The sequence below is a fragment of the Anomaloglossus baeobatrachus genome, chromosome 9, assembly GCF_048569485.1.
Source record: "Anomaloglossus baeobatrachus isolate aAnoBae1 chromosome 9, aAnoBae1.hap1, whole genome shotgun sequence".
NCBI classification, from domain to species: domain Eukaryota; kingdom Metazoa; phylum Chordata; class Amphibia; order Anura; family Aromobatidae; genus Anomaloglossus; species Anomaloglossus baeobatrachus.
In genome coordinates this window covers 169195667-169222500 of record NC_134361.1, presented here as the reverse complement: position 1 = coordinate 169222500, position 26834 = coordinate 169195667, and the positions used below count along the sequence as shown (strand labels likewise).

At 43.5% G+C, this 26834-nt stretch overlaps 1 protein-coding gene across 1 annotated transcript in view; it reads right to left on the bottom strand.

The window, feature by feature from the left end:
- LOC142250610 (uncharacterized) overlaps nucleotides 1-26626 on the bottom strand; it is a 130385-nt gene extending 103759 nt beyond the window's left edge. Inside the window, exon 1 of the mRNA XM_075322795.1 lies at nucleotides 26406-26626. Coding sequence (XP_075178910.1) covers nucleotides 26406-26460 — 55 coding nt within the window. The 5' untranslated portion in view covers nucleotides 26461-26626. The remainder of the gene's footprint in view (nucleotides 1-26405) is intronic.
- Between the last annotated feature and the right edge of the window lie 208 nt (nucleotides 26627-26834).

The following is a 26834-nucleotide window of genomic DNA, read 5'->3' as shown; positions in this document are numbered from 1 at the left end:
CCAAAACATATCACATGGGCCCCGACAAATTATCACAGGTGATTCTCATTAGTGATTTACTACAAGTGAGTCAAAATGTTTTTCCATACTTATTAATGTAAAGGGTGCCAATCCTAGCATCACCGCAGCTTTAGGTTTTTCTATTTTACCCTCTCATTGTTTTTTTGTTTAAAATTGTTGTTTATCATTTACATTTTGCTCTGCTATGTACATGTGACGCCCTGGCAAAACCAGGTAGTCGCACACTAGTCCCCCGCATAACACCGTCCCTCACAGGGTCACATACAGCCGACCTCAAACCCTAGTCACCCCCCTCAGGGCAAAACAGGCACACCAGTGGGCGGGACCAGGCGGATAGGAAACGCCCACCTAGGGGGTCTAGACAGCCCAGGGCGGGAAAACAAGCAGTTAAGTTAAGCTTCAGATGGAAGTTGTAGTTCAAGTTGAGAGAAGTGGAAGCTGGGGCTAGGTGTAGCTCCAGCGGAGGAGAAGCTCAAGTTGAACAGTGCCAGGGTTGGAGCCCTGGTACCTTGGCTAGGTAGCAGACGGTGGTCTCCGGCAACAGGAGACGGGAAGATGGCTCAGCAGATTCAAGGTGGACTGGGAAAGGGTTGGAGCCCGCCGGTACCGACACCAGAGACCCGAGACCGGAAACCGTGCACAGAGGGGGTACTCGGACCCTGAGCCAGGACCAGAACCAACGGCCTAACTAATCAACCGATTGAGGGCAGGATTATAGGTCCTGTCCAAACCAAAGTCCCAAAAGCAGACAACCACCCACAGAGAGGGATAGGGCAACCGCCAGGGCCCATAGATCCCACAGGTCAGTGTCAGCGGGCATGGCTCCTCAGGCACACGAAAAGGAGGGAGCGGACTCCCGTGTTCCATATCTGGAAGTCTAAACACACAACCAAAACTAGTGAAGAGGAGAATACGGCGACCATTAGCCCGGGTGGGGGACCAAAGTACAAGCGGCCACGGCGGCCGGCCACCAACACCTTGGTTTACCAAAAGACTTGTGTGATTCATTTAATTGTGAGTAACCAAACATCCCCTGTTATGTCCGGGCGCACAAGCCCTTGCCATCACCATACGCTTGCACAGAGACACGGGGCCCCGGGGCAACCATCCCTACCAACGGAGGGATTAACATCCGGCTGCCACTACATCTCCCCTGGGTATCCCACAACAGCAGTGGTGGTGTCCCACTTCACCACAAACCGTGGGTGGCGTCACGAACTGAATACGGCCAAGGCCGTACAACTACACCCCCCTTTTCATTTGGCGTGTCCGCGCGACCCCTGGGTCCGGAGGATCCCTCGAGCCACATAGCTGGTCCGGATCCCAGCAACCCGGCTGCTGCGGGCGTGGCGGCGGCTCATACAAAAAAAAGCTGCTTCACTGGATTCATTTGTTTCAGTAGATATTCCACATTATGTACTGAAACTTCATGGGTGCCACTAATGATGAACAGGACTGTATAGAGCAATTAGCATGTCTCATGGGCTTTTTGCCTTCCTTTTCATTAACATATTAGTCTATAAGTTACTTATTGGACTTGTCTTCTTTTGACCTTAAAGTATAAAACAAATGAAATATAACAATGGAATTCGTGTAAACATTCTAGGGCTTCAACAGGCTGTGACATTCAACAATGTAACCCTTTTTCGACAAAAATTGTACATATATGCCATTAGTTGGGTGCAGGTATATGGAAGTGTCTCAGGAGCTGAGCCCACTCGATATGTATAGGCAGATACGTATGTTTTATGCAGTCAGCTTCTACCTCTAAACTTTTTTGGTAAATATTTTTTCCCTTCTATAGACATATCAAGCACAAGAGGACCTCTTGAAATCCTCTAGAGGAAATGGGAGGTGACAGACATTGCATTGAACACACAAGATAGATCTTATATAACCCAAAGAAGAGCATGACTACTAATCAAGCCTGAGTGAGAAAATGCAGATTTACAGAAACCAACAAAAGGACAGAAAAAGATCCAAAATCTGCAGGTAAGTCTCAGAAGTGATTGTGACATTTTTATTTTGTTATAATAGATATACTTTAACCAATTTGTTAATATACAGTTCATAAATTGCAAACAGAAGAACAAACATGACAAAGGTAGCACATTAGTTAAACATTCTTTTATTGTAATGCAGTGAAACTTAGAATTGCAAGATTTGAAAGAAAAAGACTGGAAAATGTGAAGAAAAATTGCAAGTGAGGAAAGTTGCAAAAAAAAAAACAATACACAATTGTTTTTGGGTTTTGTTTTCTCTGCATCTATTCTATAGTAAAAAATACCTTGAAAATATGACTGTCAAGGCCAGTACAATTCAGTTGACATCAAACTTTCAGGTATTTTAAAGAAAAATCAAAAATTCATCAAAAAAAAATCAAAAATGAACTTGAGTCAACATCATTTCAAAACCCATAATATTCTTAGTTTTTGGTCAATTGATTTGATAAAATTGCACACTAGTGGCTTGCATAAGGCACCGTTTACACTTACAGGTGCTATAATATCCTACTTAGCAGCCTATTATCTGCCCATACTATTCGACCAGGCGGGCAGTCCAGTACTTATGTGCACCATATAGGGCAAGTCCAAACATAAAGGGGCCTCGCTGCACCCCGTATAAAATGCCATGTGCAGAAAAATATATACAAAATATCTTAGGTATTAGTCGACATTATGGCCAAAATAACGGTAGCCTACAAACCACGTCACGGTTCCTCATACTTGTGGGTCCCTACACTAATCATGATATATAGAAAATATCAAAAGGAGGACTCAATATTCTTGACAATTTAAGATACTCACAGCAGGATAAAGCAGTGGTGGTCATGTTTGGGAGTTGTGTGAGTGATTTTCTCCTCTTGCACCTGTGATGTCTCCATCTATTGGGGATCTGGTTGCACCCTGTTAGTGCATTAGTGTTTTGGCCGAGCAGTTCACCACTGCTTTATCCTGCTGTGAGTATCTTAAATTGTGGAGGATATTTAGTCCTCTTTTTGTTGTTTTTCTATATATAATGATTAGTGTAGGGACCTACAAGTATGAGCAATCGTGATGTGGTTTGCAGTCAAAATATCAACTAATACTTCAGATATTTTGCATATATTTTTCTGCACATAACATTTTATACAGGGTGTAGCCAGGCCCCTTTATGTTTGGTACTTGCATAATGGAGTCCCCGTCCCTATATGGTGCACAAAAGTACCGGGCAGCTCGCCTGGTCGAATAGTATTGGCGTGTAATAGGCTGCTGACTAGGATACTATGCACCTGTGTGAATGGCGCCCTATGCAAGCCACTAGTGTGCAATTTTATCCTCTAGCAATCAGCCCCTCCATATTTGGGAGTTGTGTGAGTGATTTGCTCCTCTTGCACCTGTGATGTCTCCATCTATTGGGGGTCTGGTTGCATCCTGGCAGTGCATTAGTATTTTGGGTTTTTTTTGGCCTGAGCAGTTCACTACTGCTTTATTCTGCTGTGAGTATCTTAAATTGTGGAGGATATTTAGTCCTCTTTTTGTTGTTTTCTATATCAATTGAGTTGACTTTTTTTGCCTGGCAACCTGATCTTTTTATTATTATTATTATTATTATTATTATTATTATTATTATTATTTTGAGGTAGATATGACACTTTAATTTCTTCTTATTGATTTTTTTGGGGGAGTTGCTGCAACTAAAAACCTCACAATACTGGCATTTCAATTTTTTTCTCTACACAGTTTTTACAGATGAAATTAATTCATTTTATATTTTCATTGATTGGACTTTTCTGAAGACATAGATACCAAATATGTGTATTTTTTACATATCTTTATTGTTAACTAGGGGAAAGTAGAGTAATCTAAAGTGATCTATATTTAAAAATTTTTAAAAAACTTTTTTCTTTACTTTTTAATTTATTTGTTAGTCCCCTTGCGTAAAAAATTGGAAAGACAATAGTTTGAAAAAGGGTTTTTCCTGGTAAAAATGATTGTAAAGGGTAGGAATCTTGCTCACTTGATGTGGGTGTGAGCGTCAAAACAACTGTAGAGGCATAAAATGGCAGCAGCCTCACAGTATACAAGGAACTGGGGGGAAAAGTGAGCCCCAATTGTTGGAATGAATTCAGGTAAAAATGACTGGATATTATAAGTGGAAATGTCCCAGATAAAAAACCAAGTCATCAATAAAGCGCTTACAGCTGACAATGTGTATATTGAAGGGGGTGCTATAGATGAAGAGTGTTTCAAAGGTGGCCAAAAACAAATTTGCATATCTTGGTGTAATTTTTGAACCCATCACTGTGCCGAGTTTCTGATATAACATATTCTGTCTTCTCCATATTTTTTCCCTTCACTTTCAGCACCATTCAGGAGCTCAAGTGATCTTACCCCTACTTTCATTTAAAGGAAAACCACAGTTTTTTATTTTATTCATAACTTTCTTTCACCATTTTATTTCCTTTTCTTTACACTGTGTATATTGATTAAGTTCATACTAACAAACGTTATATTCCATCAATTGTTGTGGTTTTATCATAATTGTGTTGAAGTCTATCACATGACATAACAATGACCTTTTGTTGTGTGCCTGTATTCAAAAAAATTCCTTATTTATACCCTTCCTTTGACTGCATCTGTTAATGGGATGTCCTGATGAAGGGGTGTTTATACACCAAAACGCATTGACATTAAATCACACTGCAGTATCAACTTATATCTGTCTTCATTCTTAATTACAGAAAAGGGGGGAGCCAGCACTGCTTGAGAATGGCATGCAAAAAATTAAAAGTGAAAATTCACATATTATTCCAACTGTACTATAATGAAAAATGAGATTTTTAGCAAATAATTGATCAATTTTTTGAGCCACCCCTGCCATGTCACGGCAAATCTTGATAGGGGGGTCCTACTCTATATTTAATATTTACATTGGGCCATACGGCCTCCTAAATTCATTAAAAGCAGAACCATATTAAAGCAACACATACCTGTACATATCAGAAACCGCTTCCATGTTTTCAAGGAAAGGTTTGCAAATTCCTTCTGCTACTATCTAAACTAATGTTGGAGCCTGTGCACATTCAACTACCTCACCCTGTTCCACAGGTATCATTAATTAAGCACCATTTACTTGGGCCTGCTCTGCCTTTATCCATGGCTACTGGTCTGACACTGTGAGGGCCAGTTCTGACATTGTGCTGGTTGGTGTGTGTGGCCTTGCTGCATATGCTAGCACCTGGCCTGCCTTTATTCGCAGTTATCTGTCATTGCAACATGGGAGCGGTTCGGAGATGTCACAGGTATATGTGTTGCTTTTATATAGTTCTGCTTATTAAAATATTTAGGAGGCCGTATGGCACAATGGTAAATTATATAATATAGAGTAGGACCCCCCCCTATTGAGATTTGCTGTGACGTGGTAGGGGTGGCTCAAATTATTGATCAATTGTTTGCTAAAAATCTTAATTTTCATTATAGTACAGTAGGAATGAATTTGTGAATTTTACACTTTTTATTTGTTGCATGCCATTCATAGGCAGTGCTGGCTCCCCCTCTCTATAATGATACATTCTTAATTGGCAGAACAAATTTACCTCTTCATTCCAGTTTTCAAATCTTAGTCCCATTAGAGACAGTATTGCTTTATGTACAGTGACAAACGAAAGGGTAACAATGTTTTGAATTTTTGAGTTTCAGGCTTCATATCTCCCCATCCACGGCAGCATTGAGAGTGAGATTACCTTCATTTTATATCATCTTGGATATCTCATACATAAATTTGACTTGCAACTATTTATCATATGATTAGTTATACAGATTCTTGTCATGTCACTGCATTCTTACTGTTTTGCTCCTAAAAATCTAAATTTTAATTTTTATTATTTTATTAGTATTTTGTAAATTTCCTTTGGCTTTTAATATTGGCTGAAAATTTCTGGGCATGTATTAAATCAGATTCAAGCATGTGTCGACCAAAATGCGATCCCAAGTCTCTTCTACACGTTCCCAATGTTGGTGCATACTGGTCGACTCACTTGGGTATGTATACAGCTTTTTTCCAGCCAATCCAGCAGCTCTACATCATTGCCATTGAACCATTTCTTCGTCAATCTTGAAATATGCTTTGGGTTGCTGTCCTGCTGGAACACTATATCATTCTTTTCATACCCTTAGTACTTGAGTATGGGAAATAATTTGCCTTGTATGATATTCACATATAGCTCAGCACTAGGACAACTATTAATCCTGGTCAAGTATCCAATAGACCTTTTGATGAGCCGTCTTATTGACTCTAACATTTTTCTGGGACATCCACCTCTTGGCTTCTGTTTGGATCGACGGACTTCATTTCATATTACTCCAACTGTCATGGCACTCACAAGATGCAATTTGGCAATTTTCTTGACCAAGATACTGCTATCGATAAGCTAGATGATGCTGTTTCTCTTTTTCTCCTGATTGGAACCAGTGACCTTTTCCTTGGGAATCAACCTAATAAATCACTGAGCTAAATTGGAATGTGAAAGCAGGTTGTAATTTGTAGTATACAGGCAGAATTTTTTTTCAAAAGTCCAGGAGCAAAAGAGTAACAATGCAGTAACTTGACTAGAATCTGCATAGTTAATCATATGTAAAATAGTTGCAAGTCAAACTTATGTATGAGATAGCCACGATGATTATCTATAAAATGAAGGTAGTCTCATGCTCACAGCTGATGTGGATGGTGAGACATGGAGGCTGAAAATTACTTTTATGATGGCCAGTCACAGGCTGGACATCATGAGAGTGATCACATGATAGGTACAGTGGCATTCAACCGGCTCCTTGTTGTCATAGCAACCCATCGTTGTTCTGCCACGGTATCATGTCACAGGTAAACCGATGGCTGCCTAAACTACCATTCAGGCTGGATCGCGGTCCTTTAATGCCGCTATCAACAATTGACAGTGACATTTAAGAGATTAACAGCAGCAATTGATGGGCACACTGACTGCAGCTGTTCGGGGCAATCATCAGCTATACAATATAGCCCACTGCAATGAGCTTAGCTGAACTCGGGACGTCACTACTTGTCACTGAGTTCAATGGTCAAGGCCATTCTCGTACCAAGTAAGGGGAAAGCCAACGACTGTGATGTGCAATGACATTGTGGGCTCTCGTGATGCTTCTCTTGAGAGCAACCGCAAGCATTGAACTGAGCTAGCGTCATGACATCGCTCGTCACTCCTGCAGCCACTCACACAGTGCTGTGTGAGCCCTTCCGGTGACCTGGGCTGCATCTCAGTTCACTGCAGTGCTTCACACAGCAGTATGTGAGGCTGCAGTCACTGCTCTCCCAGTCAATGGGGAACGTTCTGTCCTTTATTGACTGGGACAATGAGTATTGGATTGTCATGGCGCCCCCCTATTAGATTACACTTGACATGGATTAGGGATTTCCCAGGGAAATAAATGGATGAAAGAGGGTGTCTCTTGTCTTTCTTTTTTTACTAATTTTCTCTTTTTATGTCTTGCAGGTTTGCTTTTGGGGAACGTTGTGGGGTGTCGCTATGGATTACATTGGACATTTTTTTTTTTATGTAAATTGGTGAATGAGGGCTGTAGTCAAAAATCGCTAAGTACCTTACACTTTTTAATGTATGTAGCAATATTTCATTTATTCATTAATTGAAGTGTGCTGCCACATCGTATATACACTATATGTTATTTATTGGAAACATAGCGGATTTGTGCACCTGTACATTAATTTAATACAAAAGGTGTACAGGTCCTATTTCTTCTTTTTTCTTTGTTGTTTGAATATCGAACACTGACTATAGAAGGAAACCCAAAACCAAATACCAACCACTGGCTCTAGAAGGAACCCATAGACCAAATACCAAACACCATAACTAGAAGAAGATGCGAATGAGCTGTTGCTTCCTGTCCAGGCATGCTAAATGAGGAAAGTTGCATACTAAAGTTGGACTTGTGGCCTGAGGGATTTTGCCCTGACTACATAAGGACCTGTGTACTGCTTACTTGTGTTATTAGTTAACGGTGACACTAACGCATCTTTGACAAGGAAAGTGAACTAAAACAACATTGACTATACCTATTGTTTAGTAACTTAAGTAATAGAGTATAAATATATCTATACTATAAGTATAAGTATCTATACTTTGTGCATTTGTATAGTTGAATCTCCTACTGTAAAGTAACCTGTTTGAAATAATCACCAACTGCGCGGTGCTCCGAACGAATATTCCAGGCACTATGTTTTTTGTTTGTGTGAAATAAATCCCTATTATATACATTCCACTGAGTCGTCATTTTCTGTGACGTTGCATCCTCGTAACCTGCTTAGAACTATGTGCTTTTTTCACTCAGGCTGCTTTCACACTTGCGTTGAACGGCATCCGTTGCTATCCGCCGCCATGATGAATTACGGTAACTGTTGCAGGAAACTGTTTTATTCCTCATAGACTTCTATTAGCTACGGATAGCAACGGATGGCCTTGCGTTGCATCCGTCAGCCGATGCTGCGTTGCATCCGTCTGGCGGATGGAACGCTGCATGTAGCGTTTTTCTGCGCTTGGCGGAGTGTCAAAAAACCACAACCTGCAGGATTCCGTCGGCATCCGTTGTTTTTATATTGAACGCCTATGGTGGCGGATTACGTTAGAATCCGTCATTTGACAGATTCCGTTAACGCAACCGTCTTTACACAACTGCGCATGCCCAGATGTGTAAAGTCAAGAAAAAAAACTATAATAGATTGCGTTATTTTGTACGATCCGTTGTATCCGTTGTGCCACTATATGCAACACATCCGTTGCATCCGTCACACAACACAATGCATCGGATGCCGTTCAACGCAAGTGTGAAAGTAGCCTCATAGAGCATTTGGGTTTAATACAAGGATTTCAAGGTTATACCTAGGAGTTTATGCAGATGACAAAGCCATATACACATGATTGTATAAAGAGTAATAAAGGAAAATGGATCAGACCATGTCCCTGTACGGTCAGACATAGCCATTACACAATACAGGGACACATTTATATGATTATCTCAGCACAGGAACATTTTTTATACACTTCTAATTGTGGAACTTATTATCATTCCAAGATCTATTGATTAAAATAAACTTATTTCTTTTCATTTACAGATTAGTAATGGGGGGGTCTCATATATGTCTCCCATAACTAATCTATGGCTTATTGGCAGCTGTGAGCTAACATTGACCTCTTATTACTTATTACTTATTATCACTGCACGAGGTCATTTGGGAAGAGCCGGTAAAGTCTATTTGATGCAACAATCCAAGGTGGCTGCAGGCTGCTATTTTTAGTCTGGGAGGGCCCAATAACCATGAGAATACCAGCCCACAGCTGTCAGACTTTATCTTGGCTGGGTATCAAAATTGGGGGGGACCGCACACCGTTTTTAAAAATTATTTATTTAAATGATTAAAAAAACAAAACAAAAAAGCCACATGTGGTTCCTCTTATTTTGATACACAGCCAAGATAAGCGCACAGTCGGTGGGTGCAGCCTGCAGCTGTAGGCTTTATTTGTGCTGGATATCATAATATGGGGGAACCCTATGCCAATTTTTTATATACATTTTTGTAACATGATAGACCTACATACAGGATTCGTGATTAGAAGAGTCAGACACTGCTACTCAGGATGGGGGTGCGGTCTGACAGCAAACAATCACAGATACTGGTGAGCGAGGGAAGCGGTGAATATGCATGAGGCTAAGGAGCGGCCGCAGAAGTAGAATGAGAGGCCACGGGAGCAGTTATTATTATTATTATTATTGCGCCATTTATTCCATGGCGCTTTACAAGTGAAATAGGGTATACGTACAACAATCATTAACAGTACAAAACAGACAGGTAAAGGAGGAGAGAGGACCCTGCTCGAGAGGGCTCACAGTCTACAGGGAATGGGTGATGGTACAATAGGTGAGGACAGAGCTGGTTGCGCAGTGGTGTACTGGACTGAGGGCTATTGTAGGTTGTATATATATACACACAGTGGAACCTTGGATTACGAATATAATTGGGTCTGGGAGTGTGCTCTTAAACCAAGTTACTCTTATATCAAAGCAAATTTTCCCATAGGAAATAATTGAAACGCAGACGATTCATTACCCAAAAATATTTACAGTATTTATACAAACTTATTACAGTAATACAAAATAATGTACTGTATTCATATAGAATTATTACAGTACAATAACACAAAATACTGTACAGTAAAAGACATGTAAAACAAATTAAACTACACTTTAGCTTTCAATAGAAATGTTGGTGTACGGGAGGTACAGTATAAGCAATGTGCTGTATTGTTTAGCTGAAAGAGAGTACAATACTGTATCCACAAATGCAAAAAAACAAAAGTTTGGACACACCTTCTCATCTCTAGAGCAACTGTTAAGAGGAGACATTGTGCAGCAGTCCTTCATGGTAAAATAGCTGCTAGGAAACCACTGCTAAGGACAGGCAACAATCAGAAGAGACTTGTTTGGGCTAAAGAACACAAGGAATGGACATTAGACCAGTGGAAATATGTGCTTTGGTCTGATGAGTCAAAATTTGAGATCTTTGGATCCGTGTCTTTGTAGAAAAGGTGATTGGATGGACTCTACATGGCTGGTTCCCACCCTGAAGCATGGAGGAGGAGGTGTGATGGTGTGGGGGTGCTTTGCTGGGGAGACTGTTGGGGATTTATTCAAAATTGAAGGCATACAGAACCAGCATGCCTACCACAGCATCTTGCAGCAGCGTGCTATTCCATCCGGTTTGCGTTTAGTTGGACCATCATTTATTTTTCAACAGGACAATGACCCCAAACACACCTCCAGGCTATGTAAGGCTATTTGACTAAGAAGGAGAGTGATAGGGTGCTACGCCAGATGACCTGGTTTCCACAGTCACCAGACCTGAACCCAATCGAGATGGTTTGGGGTGAGCTGGACCGCAGAGTGAAGGCAAAAGGGCCAACAAGTGCTAATCATCTCTGGGAACTCCTTCAAGACTGTTGGAAAACCATTTCCGGTGACTACGTCTTGAAGCTCATCAAGAGAATGCCAAGAGTGTGCAAAGCAGTAATGAAAGCAAAAGGTGGCTACTTTGAAGAACCTAGAATATAAGACATATTTTTAGACGTTTCACACTTTTTTAAGTATTTCATTCCACATGTTTTAATTCATAGTTTTGATGCCTTCAATGGGAATCTACAATTTTCAGAGTCCTGAATTGAAAATAAAGAAAACTCTGACTCTGACTCTCACAGTCAGACTGCTCCAGTTGTCCATAGCAACCAATTAGGGCTCAGCTTTTACTTTATATCAGCAGCTTCATTACTGAAAACTGCATTCTAGATACTATTGGCAACCAAAACAATCTTACTGTGTAGCAATTCTCAGAAATGAGGGCCCCAGTTACTTCTGAACTGATTGTTGAAAGTTGTTGCTCTAGTTTCAGACTTTACAATGATTTATCATCTTGCCCCATCTTAGTGACTACAAGGTTACTGCCCCTTTAAGAGAGACTCTTTGGACGCTATCATTTTAATTCTTTAAGACAATTTGGGCAAAAACTGTAGTTTTGAATTCAACATGCAGACACCCATTTTCTACTTTATTTCTTTAGAGCCTAAATTCAGTGGGCCAAATCTTGTGAAGAGGAGGAGAGTTCAAGTTATAATGTTTACAGTATTTTTAGTCTGGTGTTAAAGAAGAGCCATGCAAAAGTTCACTAAAATTGAGTGAAAACTGTGGGTTTGTATTCAACGGGCTACAACTAGAGATGAGCGAACCTCTGAAGGCTCGAGTTCGGTTCGTCGAACGGAGGCCCCGTTCGACGAACGTTCGACGAACCGTTTGACGAACCTCTCGAACCCCATTGAAAACAATGGGAAAAAAACACAAACACCTAAAAACACATAGAAAACACCTTCAAAGGTGTCCAAAAGGTAACAAACTCCCAAGACACCACAAACACATGGTAAAGTGACAAGGACAAATACTCATGCGAAAACAAAACAGCTGGATGAGGAAAAAGAGGAGGAGACACAGATATATGAGTATATGCAAGGAAACATCGATGCCATTACTGTGCAACTTGAGCCTTGCTCATTTTAGGCTTCCAATCTGGATAAATTGCCTGAGCTCGCCACTTACACCTTGGGGATCTTGTCGTGTCCCTCAGCCAGCGTTCTCTCGGAACGTGTCTTCAGTGCTGCTGGGTGTGTGCTGACAGATAAGCGCACGCATCTGTCCACTGACAATGTGGACAGACTAACGTTCATCAAGCTGAGAAAGTCATGGATCACAGAGGACTTTTCTACACCTGTGTCATCCAGGGGAGGCGAAAGTCTGGTGTATTTTTGAGAGTGCTTCATGCAAAGCATCTTTTTAAGATTGCAACTGGGGGACAACTGATGCCAGTGAAGTGGTGTGTGTGTGGCCCAACTTTTGGAAACAAGGGAGACTGTGGTTGGAGTCCCATTGCTGTGTTTTACATGATTTTAGAAGGGCATAACATGGCTTTGAGGTTGACTTTCAGCATCTGCAAACTGTTGGCTACAGAAATGCTGCCTTTCCAACCTTTTGAACAGAGGATTTTCGAGACCTTATGCCCATCGCAGTGCCCCAAGAGCCGATGCCCAGTCGCCACTCCTTCTCCAAGAAAGGCATGCCCGCACTACACCAGCATGTTGCACATAACATCACCGCTTCCTTGAGAAACTCTGTGTGTGACAGGGTGCATTTCACCACAGATACTTGGACCAGTAAGCATGGACAGGAGCGTTACATGTCGCTGACTGGGCACTGGGTAACTATGGTGAGAGATGGAGAAGGGTCTGCTGTACAAGTCTTTCCGTCCCCACGAGTTGTGTGTCAATCCTTCCTCTGTATATAGAAGTTCCTCCACTGCTTCTGCCTCCTCAACCTCGTCTAGGTTCTCAACCTCCGCTCAAAACCTGTATTGTAAGGCCACCGGCATTGTAACTGTGCACAAGTAATCCCGCACACCTCCTTACTATGCTGGCAGCAGAGCTCAACGGCATCAGGTGGTCAAATCTTTACTTTGAAATGTCTGGGAAATGTGAGTCCCACCGCTGAGGATTTGTGGACAGTAAGCTCTGGAGAGTGAGACCGAGTTTCATCAATGGCTGTCTCCACTCAACCAGCAGCCAGGGAAGGCCGGGTGCGACAATGATGCAAACCTGGGTGCGGCCCTTCGCTGTGACAATGTGACACACGTGCCTTGTATGGCTCACGTGTTGAACCTGGTTATCCAGCAATTTTTAAACCACTATCCTGACCTACATGGCCTTCTGCAGAGGGCACGGTGTAACGCCTGCCTGGATCCACACACTCAGATGGGCTGTAAAGGATAGGCTAGAGGGAAGCCACTCACCAAGCAGGACCCCCAGAATCCTGAAACTCTTTAACACCGATACAGGGATTTCGAATTACACATGGCCCAAGGTGATTAATACCTGTGGAAGGCTGCAGTCCGAGAGAGTAGTAGTCAGGCAGGGTTAAACCATGAATTGAGGAACATGAACAGAATCGGATGGCCAGGACTTAATCAGAAAACAAGCAGAGGTCAAATGCGGATCGGGCAACGAGGTACATATACAGGAGGCAGGCAGGAGACTAGTCAGGAAACAAGCGGTAGTCAGCACCCAAAATCACAAAACAGAACTGGGTGGAACAGGAACCAGAAGTTCAGAACTATGTCTGGCAGTGGTCAGCAGACAGGAGGGGCTTAAAAAGGGTGTGGTGTCTTCCCATTGTTTGTAGCTGAATGATGGTACTTCAGCTGTGAGACAACCACCACCTGCAGTCAGCCAGTGGTTCTGCATATCTCAAGGTAACCCAGCCCAGTGGCTGAGCGGAACCTTCGGCCACCGGCGCCGCTGGCATCGACTGCTCTCCCATCATCAGCACTATCTACGAAAGGAACACGGTGTCACCTGGCGTTCGTAGTACAAGTTGCTGGAGCGGACTCCGGTGGTGACTTAAAAGCTGTGTGCGACAATGATGCAAACCTGGGTGCGGCCCTTCGTCAGTGCAATGTGACACACGTGCCTTGTATGGCTCACGTGTTGAACCTGGTTGTCCAGCAATTTTTAAACCACCATCCCGGCCTACATGGCCTTCTGCAGCGGCCACGCTCGCTATGTGCTCACTTCCACCGGTCACACCCAGCAGCTCAACCAAATAGGTACAAGGCACTCTCAAGGGTTAATTTTCATATAATTTATTCCAAAATAGTCTTAAACATGTGACATAAACTGGCCAAAATTGGAGTGTCAAGGCAATGGTGTCCACCGCTATGCAGCATAGCGGTGGACACCGTTGCCTTGACACTCCAATTTTGGCCAGTTTATGATACCAGTTGTCTGATGAAGGCCACCTAGTGGCTGAAACGTCACATGTTTAAGACTATTTTGGAATTAATTTTATGAAAATTAACCCTTGAGAGTGCCTTGTACCTATTTGATTGACTTACGGTTTGGAAACCAACAAGTGCAGCTCGATATACCTCCACTATATTGGCTGTGCCTTATCCTTTTACACCCAGCAGCTCAACAACTTGCATTGCTCCAGAAGTCTTTCGGTCTGGCGGTTCACCGCCTGAAATGCGATGTGCCGACACGCATGAATTTGAATCTGCACATGTTACAGTGTCTGTGGCAGCACCGGCGAGCCCTGCTGCAATACGTTATGACGTATAGTCTGTGCTAAAGAGATCCAGAGGTGGGGCAGATCACGCTGCTGGAGTGCTCTCAGATCAAGGACCTATGCACCCTTCTTCGAAGTTTACAAATGGCGACGAAGATGTTTAGCGCTGACGTTGCCATTATCGGCATGACAATTCTGGTCGTCTACATGCTGGAGCACACTCTAAAAAGCATTCATAGTCCAGGTGGTGGGACAAGAGCAATGGGAGGAAGTACAGGAGGAGTCATATGCTGAAGGGATAACAAGACCTACAATGTCCAGACGGTCAGCAGCACCAAGGCGGCAGGCATGGGACGGTGGGGGAGAGGGATTAACAAGGGCACATAGTATCAGCCTAACTGTTGAGGAAGGTGCAGGAGCCCAGTAAGAAATGGAGGACGAACTGGCGATGGGCATGGAAGACTGAGCAGATGAGGGACAGCTTGCTCACATTTTGGTTGTGCGAGGTTGGGGAGAGACGGCAGAGGAAGGAGGCATGATTCTCACCTCTCCGCCACCAACACAGCAAGGACTTGGTTCTCCTGGATGCGCAAGACACATGAGCGCCTTCTTGCTGCACTACCTACAACATGACCCTCGGATTGTCCAAATTCGAAGTAATGCTGACTAGTGGGTTGCCACACTGTTAGATCTCCGGTACAAGACAAAATTTGGCGAAATAATTCCTGCCATAGAAAGGGACGCACGTATGCAGGAGTATCAGCAGAAGCAGGTACGCAATCTTAGCTCGGCTTTTCCACTAAACACCAGTGCTGCACAGAGTGAATCTCAATGCTTTGCCATGGCTAGGAGGAAATGGTCTTTTATTTGTCCACATCTGAGGAACCGAGGGCTGGCTGCTGTGCTGAGATGGCGTTGAGTATGGTGTCCCTGCAGAGTTGCAAATTTGTAAATATACAAACTGAGTGACAAAAGGCCATATGCTGGTGGAAAGGGGAACAGGTGTGTTGGAAAGGAGAAAAAAAATGTGTGTCCGTGGGTTTGGTGGTTAAGCAACAGTAACATCTGCTGAAGAAACACCATCTGTTATGGGGGGGCTGGCAGATTAGGATAAGGTGGTATATATCCCAATCACCAGTCGGGGTCCACCATGCTCACAGATGGAAAAGGAGATGCTGGCAACACGAAGGTTAGGCGGAGGATACAGAGCTGGGTGGCTCTGAAACTAATAGTAGACTGAACCGAGTTAGACGACACTTGGATCTGGAGACTGTGAACCCTGTTAGCGTCACAGAGTCCACACACCCAGCCCAGGAACTCCCTATTAACAACACAGGGGCTATTGGGTACGCTGTCCGTGTGCGTATGGGGCACACCTGTGGACAGCAGGCGCAGCAGCAGCAGCCCAGTTAATGCCACTGGGCTGCACTAGCATGACTGGTAGGACAGGAGCTGGTCTTAACCGTTCTGCGTTACCAAGTGTGGTGGCAGCCTGCACCGACGCCCTATCCCTGCCTACCTCTGGCCTAAAGCCACAATGGGTTAAACACATGGAGGTGTGCTCTTTCTGAGCATAATAGAAGACTGCGCACCTCCTTGTTGTCTCCAGCCCCTTTTCTAACCTGGGTCCGCCCCAACCCAGGGTGGACCACAATGCACCTCCATGAGCCAATAGCAGAGTGCCACATCATCAGTGACATAACCAGTGGCCTATCTGTAACCGCCACTTCAATGATGACCGCATGGCAGCCACGCCCCAAACACCTCACCAGTCATCATCTGACGAACAATGATGAGGTGCCAAATCATTGGGGCAGGCATTTGCGAGCCAGTCCGGAGTGGCCACATCATCAGGACACCTGATGCCCTCTGGACTATCATGGACTGCCACTTCACGGACATGGCCAGTGAGTTCCTTAATGGACCTAGCCTCTGATGCACTAAGTGCCTGAGCATGCTCATTTGCCTGAAAACAGTCTCAGAAAACAGACTATCAGCTTCTGCATGCTTTCTAGGCACAACACTGGACTTACACACGGCACGGAGTCCAACTACCTGTGCAAAGAGGCTTTTCAAACTAAGTGTGGGAGCATGCGCTGTAGCCCGAACTGAGGACTTAGCCTCAGGAATGGCACAGTCAGGCTCAGCATACTCACTAGGCGAAACACTGGACTTAGGCTGTGGGTGGGGTAAATTGACACACGCATGTGCACTAGCCGCCTCTCCACATTATACGTGGAGGAGAAAGCAGCCAGCTGGCCGACCCGAGGCATGGCCAAAAAATGGCAGCTGACGCCTGGCCGCAACTGGATGGAACCGTAGCCGGCTGCAAGCGTCTACGGCGGCACCAATTCGTAACACCAACTACCAACCAAAACAAGAAGTGTACTTCTTCCCATGGATAATCTGATATGATCCCTTTTTTCACAGACACGACCATTGCAACCAAATGTAGATTAGGCACCAAAACAGCAGGTGCTTCAATGGATCTCAAGTGCTCCATAAAGTGGCCTCTCCTCCACCTCAAGTTCAATATCCCAAATACTCCATTTCTCTGTGGTGTCAACCCAATCGCACTTGCTTCCTAACAGCTCTCAAGTTTCAACCAGCCCTGCTGAGTATGGGGTAACAGAGATAGTTGAGAATGCAGAGCTGTTCAGTCACACTATAGCCTGGGAATCAGAGGTCTGCTCCAAAGCTGCTGTGAGTCCAGACAAGGAAATTATCTGCACTGATGCCCAGAAGCTTTGTGAGTCAGATCCAGGCCCCGATGAAGAAGATGCTGAGCATAATGTACACCCTCATTCCCAAACTATAAATCCTCCTGGTGGAGACAATGGGGAACATGCTGATGAGACTCAGATACCTGATTGGAACGACAACTTTACTATTCGGTCAGGGCAGGAAGAGGTTGGCTCGGAGGACTCAGGACGAGGGGAGTGAAAACACAGGGTGATGATGAGGTTGGAGACCCCACTTACTGTGAAGCCAAAGTCAGCCAGTCGATGAGGTCAGCAGAGGAGGTGGAGGATGCTACTGACAACGAGGTTACGTTCCGTCTTCCTGGAGAGAGAAAAAGTACTGGAAGCACGTCAACAACTGAATCTTCAGGCATAACTCTGCTTCTGAGCAGAAGTCGTGGTGGCTCTGCAGGTCGCATGGACTGTAAGCCTTGTTTAGCCTGGGGCTTTTTTGACATCGCAAAGGATCACCCAAGTTATGTCATCTGTAAGATTTGTCACCAATCTCTAAGTAGAGGCCAAAAACTCAATACTTAGGGGTACTTTGCACGCTGCGACATCGCTAGCCAATGATAGCGATGCCGAGCGCGATAGTACCCGCCCCCGTCGCACATGCAATATCTTGTGATAGCTGCCATAGCAAACATTATCGCTACGGCAGCTTCACACGCACTTACCTGCCCTGCGATGTCGCTCTGGATGGCGACCCGCCTCCTTCCTAAGGGGGCAGGTTGTGCGGCGTCACAGCGACGTCACACGGCACGCGGCCAATAGAAGCAGAGGGGCGGAGATGAGCGGGATGTAAACATCCCGCCCACCTTCCTTCCGCATAGCCGGAACAACATCGTACCTGTCGCTGCAGCGAAATTATGAAAATGACTGACACTACACAGATCACCAATTTATGACGCTTTTGTGATCGTTATCGGTGCATCTAGGCTTTACACGTTGCGAGTTGCGACGTCGTTACTGGCGCCGGATGTGCACCACTTCCGATTTGACCCCGACGACATCGCAGTAGCGATGTAACAACGTGCAAAGTACCCCTTAGAGTACTTTGTCCATGAAGTGTCAGATGTGTCACATGAATTGATAGTGTGAGGGTGTATTGATCAGCTTTATCCACTGTCAATGCAACATGCTTATTTGCCATTCATTGCATGCATTGTTGCAGACTGCACACAAGGGGCAGCTGTTCTTTTGCATATGCCTTTGTCTATTTGGTCACTATAGCAATAGCAAAACAGTCTTCGGCTGTGGACTTGGAGAGCGGAGGAGATGCTGTCTATGAACAGAAGGAAAAGCTAAAGGTGTGTATTACAGCAAGGAGCCTCCGCGGAAACACTTCGGTCAATTGTGAGGGGAGTCGTGTTGTAGTTTGGTGAGGAGGACCGTAACGCCTGTGAGCAGCATCCTGTGCCACAGACCGACATTCTTCCGGTGCTGTCTATACTGTTTACCGTGAGAGGAGCATAAAGTTTGTATTTATGGCAACTGGACTCCACAGTACCCGGGTACGATAGGCTGGGCCCAGACAGTAATGCGTGCACTCAACACTTTGTTTTCTTAGTAAAACACATATCTGTTCTGGTTAGGCCGACTATATAGACAATAAGACTTGCTGCCTCTGCACTGTCAAATTGTCACTTACAGTTAAAATCATAGAGGGACAGCGACACATGTTTGCATTGACTGTTGCTTTACAAGATTTCCAGGACTGTGTTGCTGAGCTATGTGGTTTGTATTCACACTGTTACCATCTGCCTTATCTGTGAGGCTTCAGCTAACAAGGGTATTCAAGGGTGGTAATGGGTTTTGTCTATGTTTAGGTAGATAAGTTGTAAGCTCTTGTGATGCGATACTGGTAAGTCGTGTTCGCACACACACCCACACAATTACTCCTGCTACGCAGAGGGATTACCAAGTAGTAGGAAACTATTTAGACAGTCCCTTGGTTAGGCAAAAGTTGGTGAGCAGGGGGTAAAAATCGCCATTACGGTTGTCACAGCATAGGGGTGTAGGCTTTCGGAATTGTGAATAGATTGTTCTATTCTTTCAGTTTTATGCATGGTTCTTATTGTTTGTTTTGGGAACGTTAAACAATCATTTATCAACCCAACTGCCTAGAGTCCTTTTCCTAGTGTGTAGTTTTGCTGTATACTGAGGAGCCCACCCTGTACACTACTTTAAATGAAGCATAAGTCGCAGTGGAAAGGTCACTATGCTACAATGCGGCCTAGCGGGGCTGTGCAACCACCATGTGCCCCATCAATGGCATCTGCGTGCTCTTCATCTTCTGTGACTGTGGGGACAGCAGTCACACATGCTTTTTCACGCTGACCTTCCACCCCTTTACCCGCAACAGGGAGTGTGATTGTCATGTCGTCAGTTGTTTTGGAAGTGGAAACAGCTGGTGGTGTTGAGCTCTGTCAGACATCGAGAGAACCACCTTTGGATGAAGGCAACATTATATCCACGCTTGCACCTTCGTCACAGATTGGCTGGACTACCTGCAGTTAATAATTGCGTAGCAGAAATGGAGAGGAGTGTAGAATGCACATGTGGTGTACCTTGCTTGGTAGCAAAGGAACAGTAAGGTAGTATCCCAGACAATTGTAGTATGCCCCTTAAAGTGTCAGCACTTTTGGAAATTAAAATTGCGTAGAAGAAATGGAGAGGAGTGTAGAATGCACATGTGGTGTACCTTGCTTGGCAGAAAAGGAACACTAACTTAGTATTCCAGACACTTTTAGGATGCCCCAAAAAGTGTCAGCTCTTCGGGGAAATAAAATAGCGTGGCAAAAATGGGCAGGTGGGTAGAATGCACGGGTGCTGTAGGTAGTAGGACAGCAAAGGAACACTAACTTATTATTCCAGACACTTTTAGGATGCCACAAAAAGTGTCAGCTCTTTGGGGCAATAAAATAGCGTGGCAAAAATGGGCAGGTGGGTAGAATGCACGGGTGCTGTGGGTCACTGGACAGCAAAGGAACACTAACTAAGTATTCCAGACACTTTTAGGATGCCACAAAAAGTGTCAGCTCTTTGGGGAAATAAAATAGCGTGGCAAAAATGGGTAGGTGGGTAGAATGCACGGGTGCTGTGGGTCACTGGACAGCAAAGGAACACTAACTTAGTAATTTAGATACTTTTAGGATGCCCCAAAAAGTGTCAGCTCTTTGGTGAAATAAAATAGCGTGGCAAAAATGGGCAGGTGGGTAGAATGCACGGGTGCTGTGGGTCACTGGACAGCAAAGGAACACTAACTTAGTAATCCAGATACTTTTAGGATGCCACACAAAGTGTCAGCTCTTTGGGGAAATAAAATGGTGTGGCAAAAATGGGCAGGTGGGTAGAATGCATGGGTGCTGTGGGTCACTGGACAGCAAAGGAACACTAACTTAGTAATCCAGATACTTTTAGGATGCCCCAAAAAGTGTCAGCTCTTTGGGGAAATAAAATAGCAGGGCAAAAATGGGCAGGTGGGTAGAATGCACGGGTGCTGTGGGTCACTGGACAGCAAAGGAACACTAACTTAGTATTCCAGACACTTTTAGGATGCCACAAAAAGTGTCAGCTCTTTGGGGAAATAAAATAGCATGGCTAAAATGGGCAGGTGGGTAGAATGCACGGGTTCTGTGGGTAGCAGGACCGCAAAGGAGCCTCACTTTCTATCCCTGCTAATGAAAAAATGCAGCAGGGAATTGCCTGAGCTGAGGTAGCCAGACGCTGTTATCTAAAGCCCTACACAGCGTTTGCACGGACCTGCCTAGCAGCTATGGCTATGAACACCTGTAAATCAGCCCTGAAAAGGGCTGAAATAACCAGTAGTCCCTAATCCCTAAAGCGCTGTGTAGATTGCACTGTATCTCTATAGCGCACACAGCAGCAGCGGTGACTGTCACCCACTTGCAGCAGAGAGATAATGGCGGCGACGGGGAAAATGGCCGTGTCTTATAAGGCAAGGACATGTGACATGCACAGCCTATGACACATGCCCTTGCTTGTCTGGCATAAATCCACTTTGCAGTGTGTGTCTCTGTGATTTGCTCACAGCCTGGCCCGCCCTACTGTACGCCCGGTTAGGGAAAAAAAAAAATGGCGATTGGCATTTTCTCAGCACTCAGCTCAGCAGCAGCACTGATCTAAACCCCGTCCCCCCCGCACTGTGACACACTATTACAGTGAAAAGCCAGCTAGTAACTAGCTAGGCTTTTTGTTGATCGAACCGTTCTCGAACGTTACTCAAACTGTCGAGCTTTTAGCAAAAGGCTCGAGTTCGGCGAACGTCTCAAACACCCCCCAAAATCACTTGAACATGAAATTGGCGAACCTCGAGCCTCGAACATCGCTCATCTCTAGCTACAACACACAGATTTTCTGCTTTATGTATATATATATATATATATATATATATATATATATATATATATACTGGAGATTAAAGGCTGCTAACGACATATCGTTGGGGTCACGGAATTTGTGATGCACACCCGGCCTCGTTAGCGACGTCGTTGCGTGTGACACGTACGAGCGACCGTTAACGATCAAAAATACTCACCATATCGTTGATCGTTTACACGTCGTTCATTTCCATAATATCGTTGCTCGTTTAGGACGCAGGTTGTTCGTCGTTTCTGAGGCAGCACACATTGCTACATGTGACACCCCAATAACGACAAACAACAACGTACCTGCGTCCTCCGGCAATGAGATGGGAGTGATGATCCAGCGCCTCCTCTCCGCCCCTCCGCTGCTATTGGAGTTCTGCATGGTGACGTTGCTGTGACGCCGAACGAACCGGCCCCTTAAAGAAGAGGTTGTTCGGTGGTCACAGCGACGTCGTTTTTAAGGTAAGTTTAGTGTGACGCCTCCTAGCGATATTTTGCGCCACGGGCAGCAATTTGCCCGTGACGCACAAACGATGGGGGTGCGTGCTTTCACGAGCGACATCGCTAGCAATGTCGTTGCGTGTAAAGCAGCCTTAAGAGTAATCATTATGTATTTTGATAGCACAACTCTGATCAACATTGTACCACATATATTCTGTTTTTTTATGGAATGGCCAGTAGGCATGAGCTGACCCGTCAAAGTTCAGGTTCACAGCGTTCGGACAAGCTTTAGTTGTTCAGTTCAAAGTTCAGATCAGGACCCGGACTTGATCCAAACTTGACCCCAGACACCAAACCCCATATAAGTCAAAGAGGACTCGAACTTCTGTGTTCTAAAATGGCTGTAAATTGGTCATAATAAAGACCAGTGGGCTGCAAAAGGAAGCAAAATGGGGATAATTGCCCCGAAAACAAATGTGTATATGGAATAAATAAAAAAAATATATTTGGGGTCCTATTTTGATAATCAGTGCAGGTAAAGCAGACAACTGCAGGCTGCAGCCTCGGTATTTTGCTTTAACCTGGCTGGTTATCAAAAATAGAGTGGATCCCATGCTGTTTTTTTTCCCCCAATTATTTAAATAAATAATTACAAAAATGTTGTGGTCTCCACACTATTTTTGATCACCAGCCAAGGTAAAGCAGATAGATGGGTATTATCATTCTGGGAAGGTCTTTGGTTATTTGGCTTCTTCCAGCCTAAAAATAGCAGCCTACAGCTGCCACAGAAGTGGCATATCCATTACATATGCCAATTATGGCTCTTTACCTGGCTCTTCCCGATTACTTTGGTGCATCGGCAATTGTGGAAATACTTGTGGGGTCGATGTTAGCTGTTAATTGACAGCTGACATCAAGCCCAGGGGTTAGTAATGGATAAGCATCTAACAGATACCCTCTCCCCCGTTGTAGAGTTAAGTGTAGAGATAAAAAACATACATACACACACACACACACACACACACACACACACACAGGAAAACAAATTGTTTATTTGAATAAACACTCCATCATTCACCAACTTATTGAATTAAAAAAAAACCTCGAAATTCTGATCTAATTGGGGAATAACTCCCCACACTACCTCGTTTGGCAACTTATTGATTGAAACTAAATCCTCAACGTTCCAACATAATTCAGTGGTGTAAAGTCCCATAACACCCATTGAATATTATGGAGATTTGTTCTGAGAACGTTCTCAGAATGAGGATTCATAGGTCACTGCCAGTCAGCAACAAACACGGAATTTCTGGGTCTGCCTCTGACCATAAGTGACCAATGGAGCATCGTTTTGAGAACATTCTCAGAATGAAACTCCATAGGAATAGATGGGCATCATGGGCGGACATTACACTTACCATTGAATTAATTCAGATCTTTGAGGATTTCTTTTTAATTAACAAAATTATGAAGGAGGGAGTGTGGGGGAATGTTTATTCAAATAAACTTTTTTTTCCTGTGTGTGTTTTTTAACTCAACACTTGCTCGGTTGCTAATGAGAATGTCTAATAGACACCTATCCACTACTAATCCCTGGGCTTGATGGCAGCTGTCAATTCACAGCTGACATCAACGCCAAAAGTATTACCACTGTACCAGGGCAATCGGGAAGAGCCAGGCAAAGTGCCAGAATTGAGGGATCTAGGGTAGTTGTGGGCTGCTATTTTTAGGTTGGTAAGGGCCAAATAACCCTGGCTGGTTATCAAAAATAAGGGGACCTCGAGACATTTTTTTAAAATTATTTAATAAATAATTAAAAAAAACAGCATGGGGTTTCCTCATTTTTTGATAGCCAGCGAAGGTAAAGCAGACAGCTGCAACAGCCCACGATTATCTGCTTCCCTTGAGATGGTTTTCAAAAATAGGCAGGAGCCCATGTCATTTTTTTATTTTTTTCTTTATTTTTCACAGAAACTTACAAGCATTTTCTTTATGCAATAAAGCTTGTTGATTGCCTGTGCTGCAACCTTTCAACAAACCTTATTAGCATACGAACAGCACCTGAACTCCAAACTTGGACACGTACTACTACACCATGGAGCTTGTCTGGGACTTTTATAGCCATGTCAGAAGCAGAGCCTGCTCCACAAATGGCAGATGCAGCTATATTGTATAGCTGGCATCTCTTTATAATAGTTACGTTTAACATCTTAAACACTGTTGTCAATCAGGCCTCCTTCACATGTACATGTTTCTAGTACATGTGGCATCTATTTTTATTATAGGTCTACTTTAACCTATGGTGATCTTCACATGTCCGTGTTTTCAGACAGACCATGTGTCCGTGTGACCCACAAGGTAACATGTCAGTTTTTTTATGGCAGCATGGATAACTAGGGTCATTAAGAGTATATGGGTCGGTGAAAAGCAAGTACAGCAAACAGATGACATCCGTGTGCCATGTGTGTGCTGTACATGTTTAACATTGCAAAGTATAGGAGAAGATTTGTAATTTCATTCATTGTTCCTTTCTTTCGTTCTTTCTTTATCCATACCGGAAAAACATGGGTGACACGTGGATGGCACACTGATGGCACACGGATGACACACTGATGGCTCCCTGATGGATCACTGATGACACACTGATGGGACACAGAAGACATATTGATGGTACCGGTACCATTTTTTCATGTAAATGTTTTATACAAATTTGTGAAAGGGACCTTACTGATACGGTGGAGTGACACTTGCGTGTCACTCGCAAGAGGATCGCATCGCATAACACAGACCAGCCGGCGGCTCTCCTGACAGGAGAGCCACGGCCAGTCCAGGAGATGCAATCTGCTTGTGAGTCACACACACATGTGACTTAAGCCATGGTGGCATTTAAGCAGCGTGAGCCAGTTTGGATGTTAATTTGGACACCCATCAACCCTCCCCCTAACGTAAATTGGATGGAGCCATGGTATCAAAATATTAAATTCATTAAGCACAGCAGTGATCACTTTAAAAAGAAAAAAAACTGCCAGAATTGTGTCTTTCTAGTGGCTACAAATAAGTGAAATAAGAAGCGATCAAAACATAATTTGCACCCAAAATTGTATAAGCAAAAACACCGACTCACCTGACAAAAAAACAAGCCCCCATTGAACTCCTTTGATAGCAAAGTTACGGATCTCAGACACAAAAAATGTTTTTTTACAACATTCTGAATTTTCTGAAGGCAATGAATCAGTAATTTATATTTATTCCTGTGTTATATCCCCGTCATCGTACTGACCTGGAGAATTGTGTTTCCAAGTCATTTTTAACGCCATAAAAATAAAACCCAAACAACGACAACATTTCTATTTTTTTTCCTCATTTAATCGCAATTGGATTTTTTTTTTTTTTATAATAAAACGAATGGTGTCATTCAAAACTACTATCCGTCTTGCAAAAAAAAAAGCCCCCTCATACTTCTATGTCAATGCAAAAGTTAAAAAAAGCTTGACTATTTCAAATTTTAAGGTTTTTCCTTTCCTTTTTAAATAGTCATAACTTTTTTACATTTTTGTGCTGACATAGACGTATGAGAGCTTTGTGTTACATGAGGGATAGTAGTTTTGAATGACACCATTTGTTTCATGATCTAGAGTAAGGGGAAAAGTTAAAAAAGTTAAAACAAAAATTGGTTGCGTTGTAGGATTATTAGTCGTATCATTTTTTTGCCACTAAAATTGCAGGTGTGTTAAACAAAAGTGCAACGTGAGTGATAATTGACCTACATGGAAACATATAAGCTTTTAATAGCCTTAGGTCCTTCCATCTTCTTTTGTTTCACTTCAATATTGGGTGACTCGCTCATTTCTTTTTCCATGGATTGTAGGACTACTATCTCCATGGTTTACACTAAGAATGGAGCAGAACTGGTTTGCTAGTGGGCTCAAAGTTTATTTTAACTTTTTCATCACTATTGCTAGAGATGGGATCAGTAAAGTCCTAGAAAACATAAACCACTCACAATGTAGAGTGAGCATTATTTACACATTCAACATGCAGACAATTGTGTGTAATGCACAAGATAACTCATTTCCATTCTTTGTTTGTATTATATATGGGAGATATATATTATATTATTCATATGAACTTACCAGAAATCCTGGCTAAGGAAATAGTCAGAAACTCAATAATTTCTCCTTCCGGCATTTCTTTGAAATTTGTAGCAATTCCAGTGTAGGAAAACAATAGAAAATATCTTGTTGCAGAGATTTTGTGCTTAATCCACTTCCAGCTGCCGTCCCTCTCACGCGTTAATTATCTGTTCGGCTCTTCTATTATTTCTTTGCTGAGTTTTGCAACAGGCAAAACCTGTCTAAGCTGTCAAACTGTAAAAGTGCTTGTTACAGTCGGCTATTATCTTAAACCCGCCCCAATGTAGTTTCTGCATACATTTTCATGTTCTATCTTATAATGATATTACATATCTGACTGTAGAATCACCATTGTGTATACATATTCAATGGACTTTTAGAAACATTCTGGAGTTTGTCCAAAAGTTAAATGAGTTACAAATCTATGAA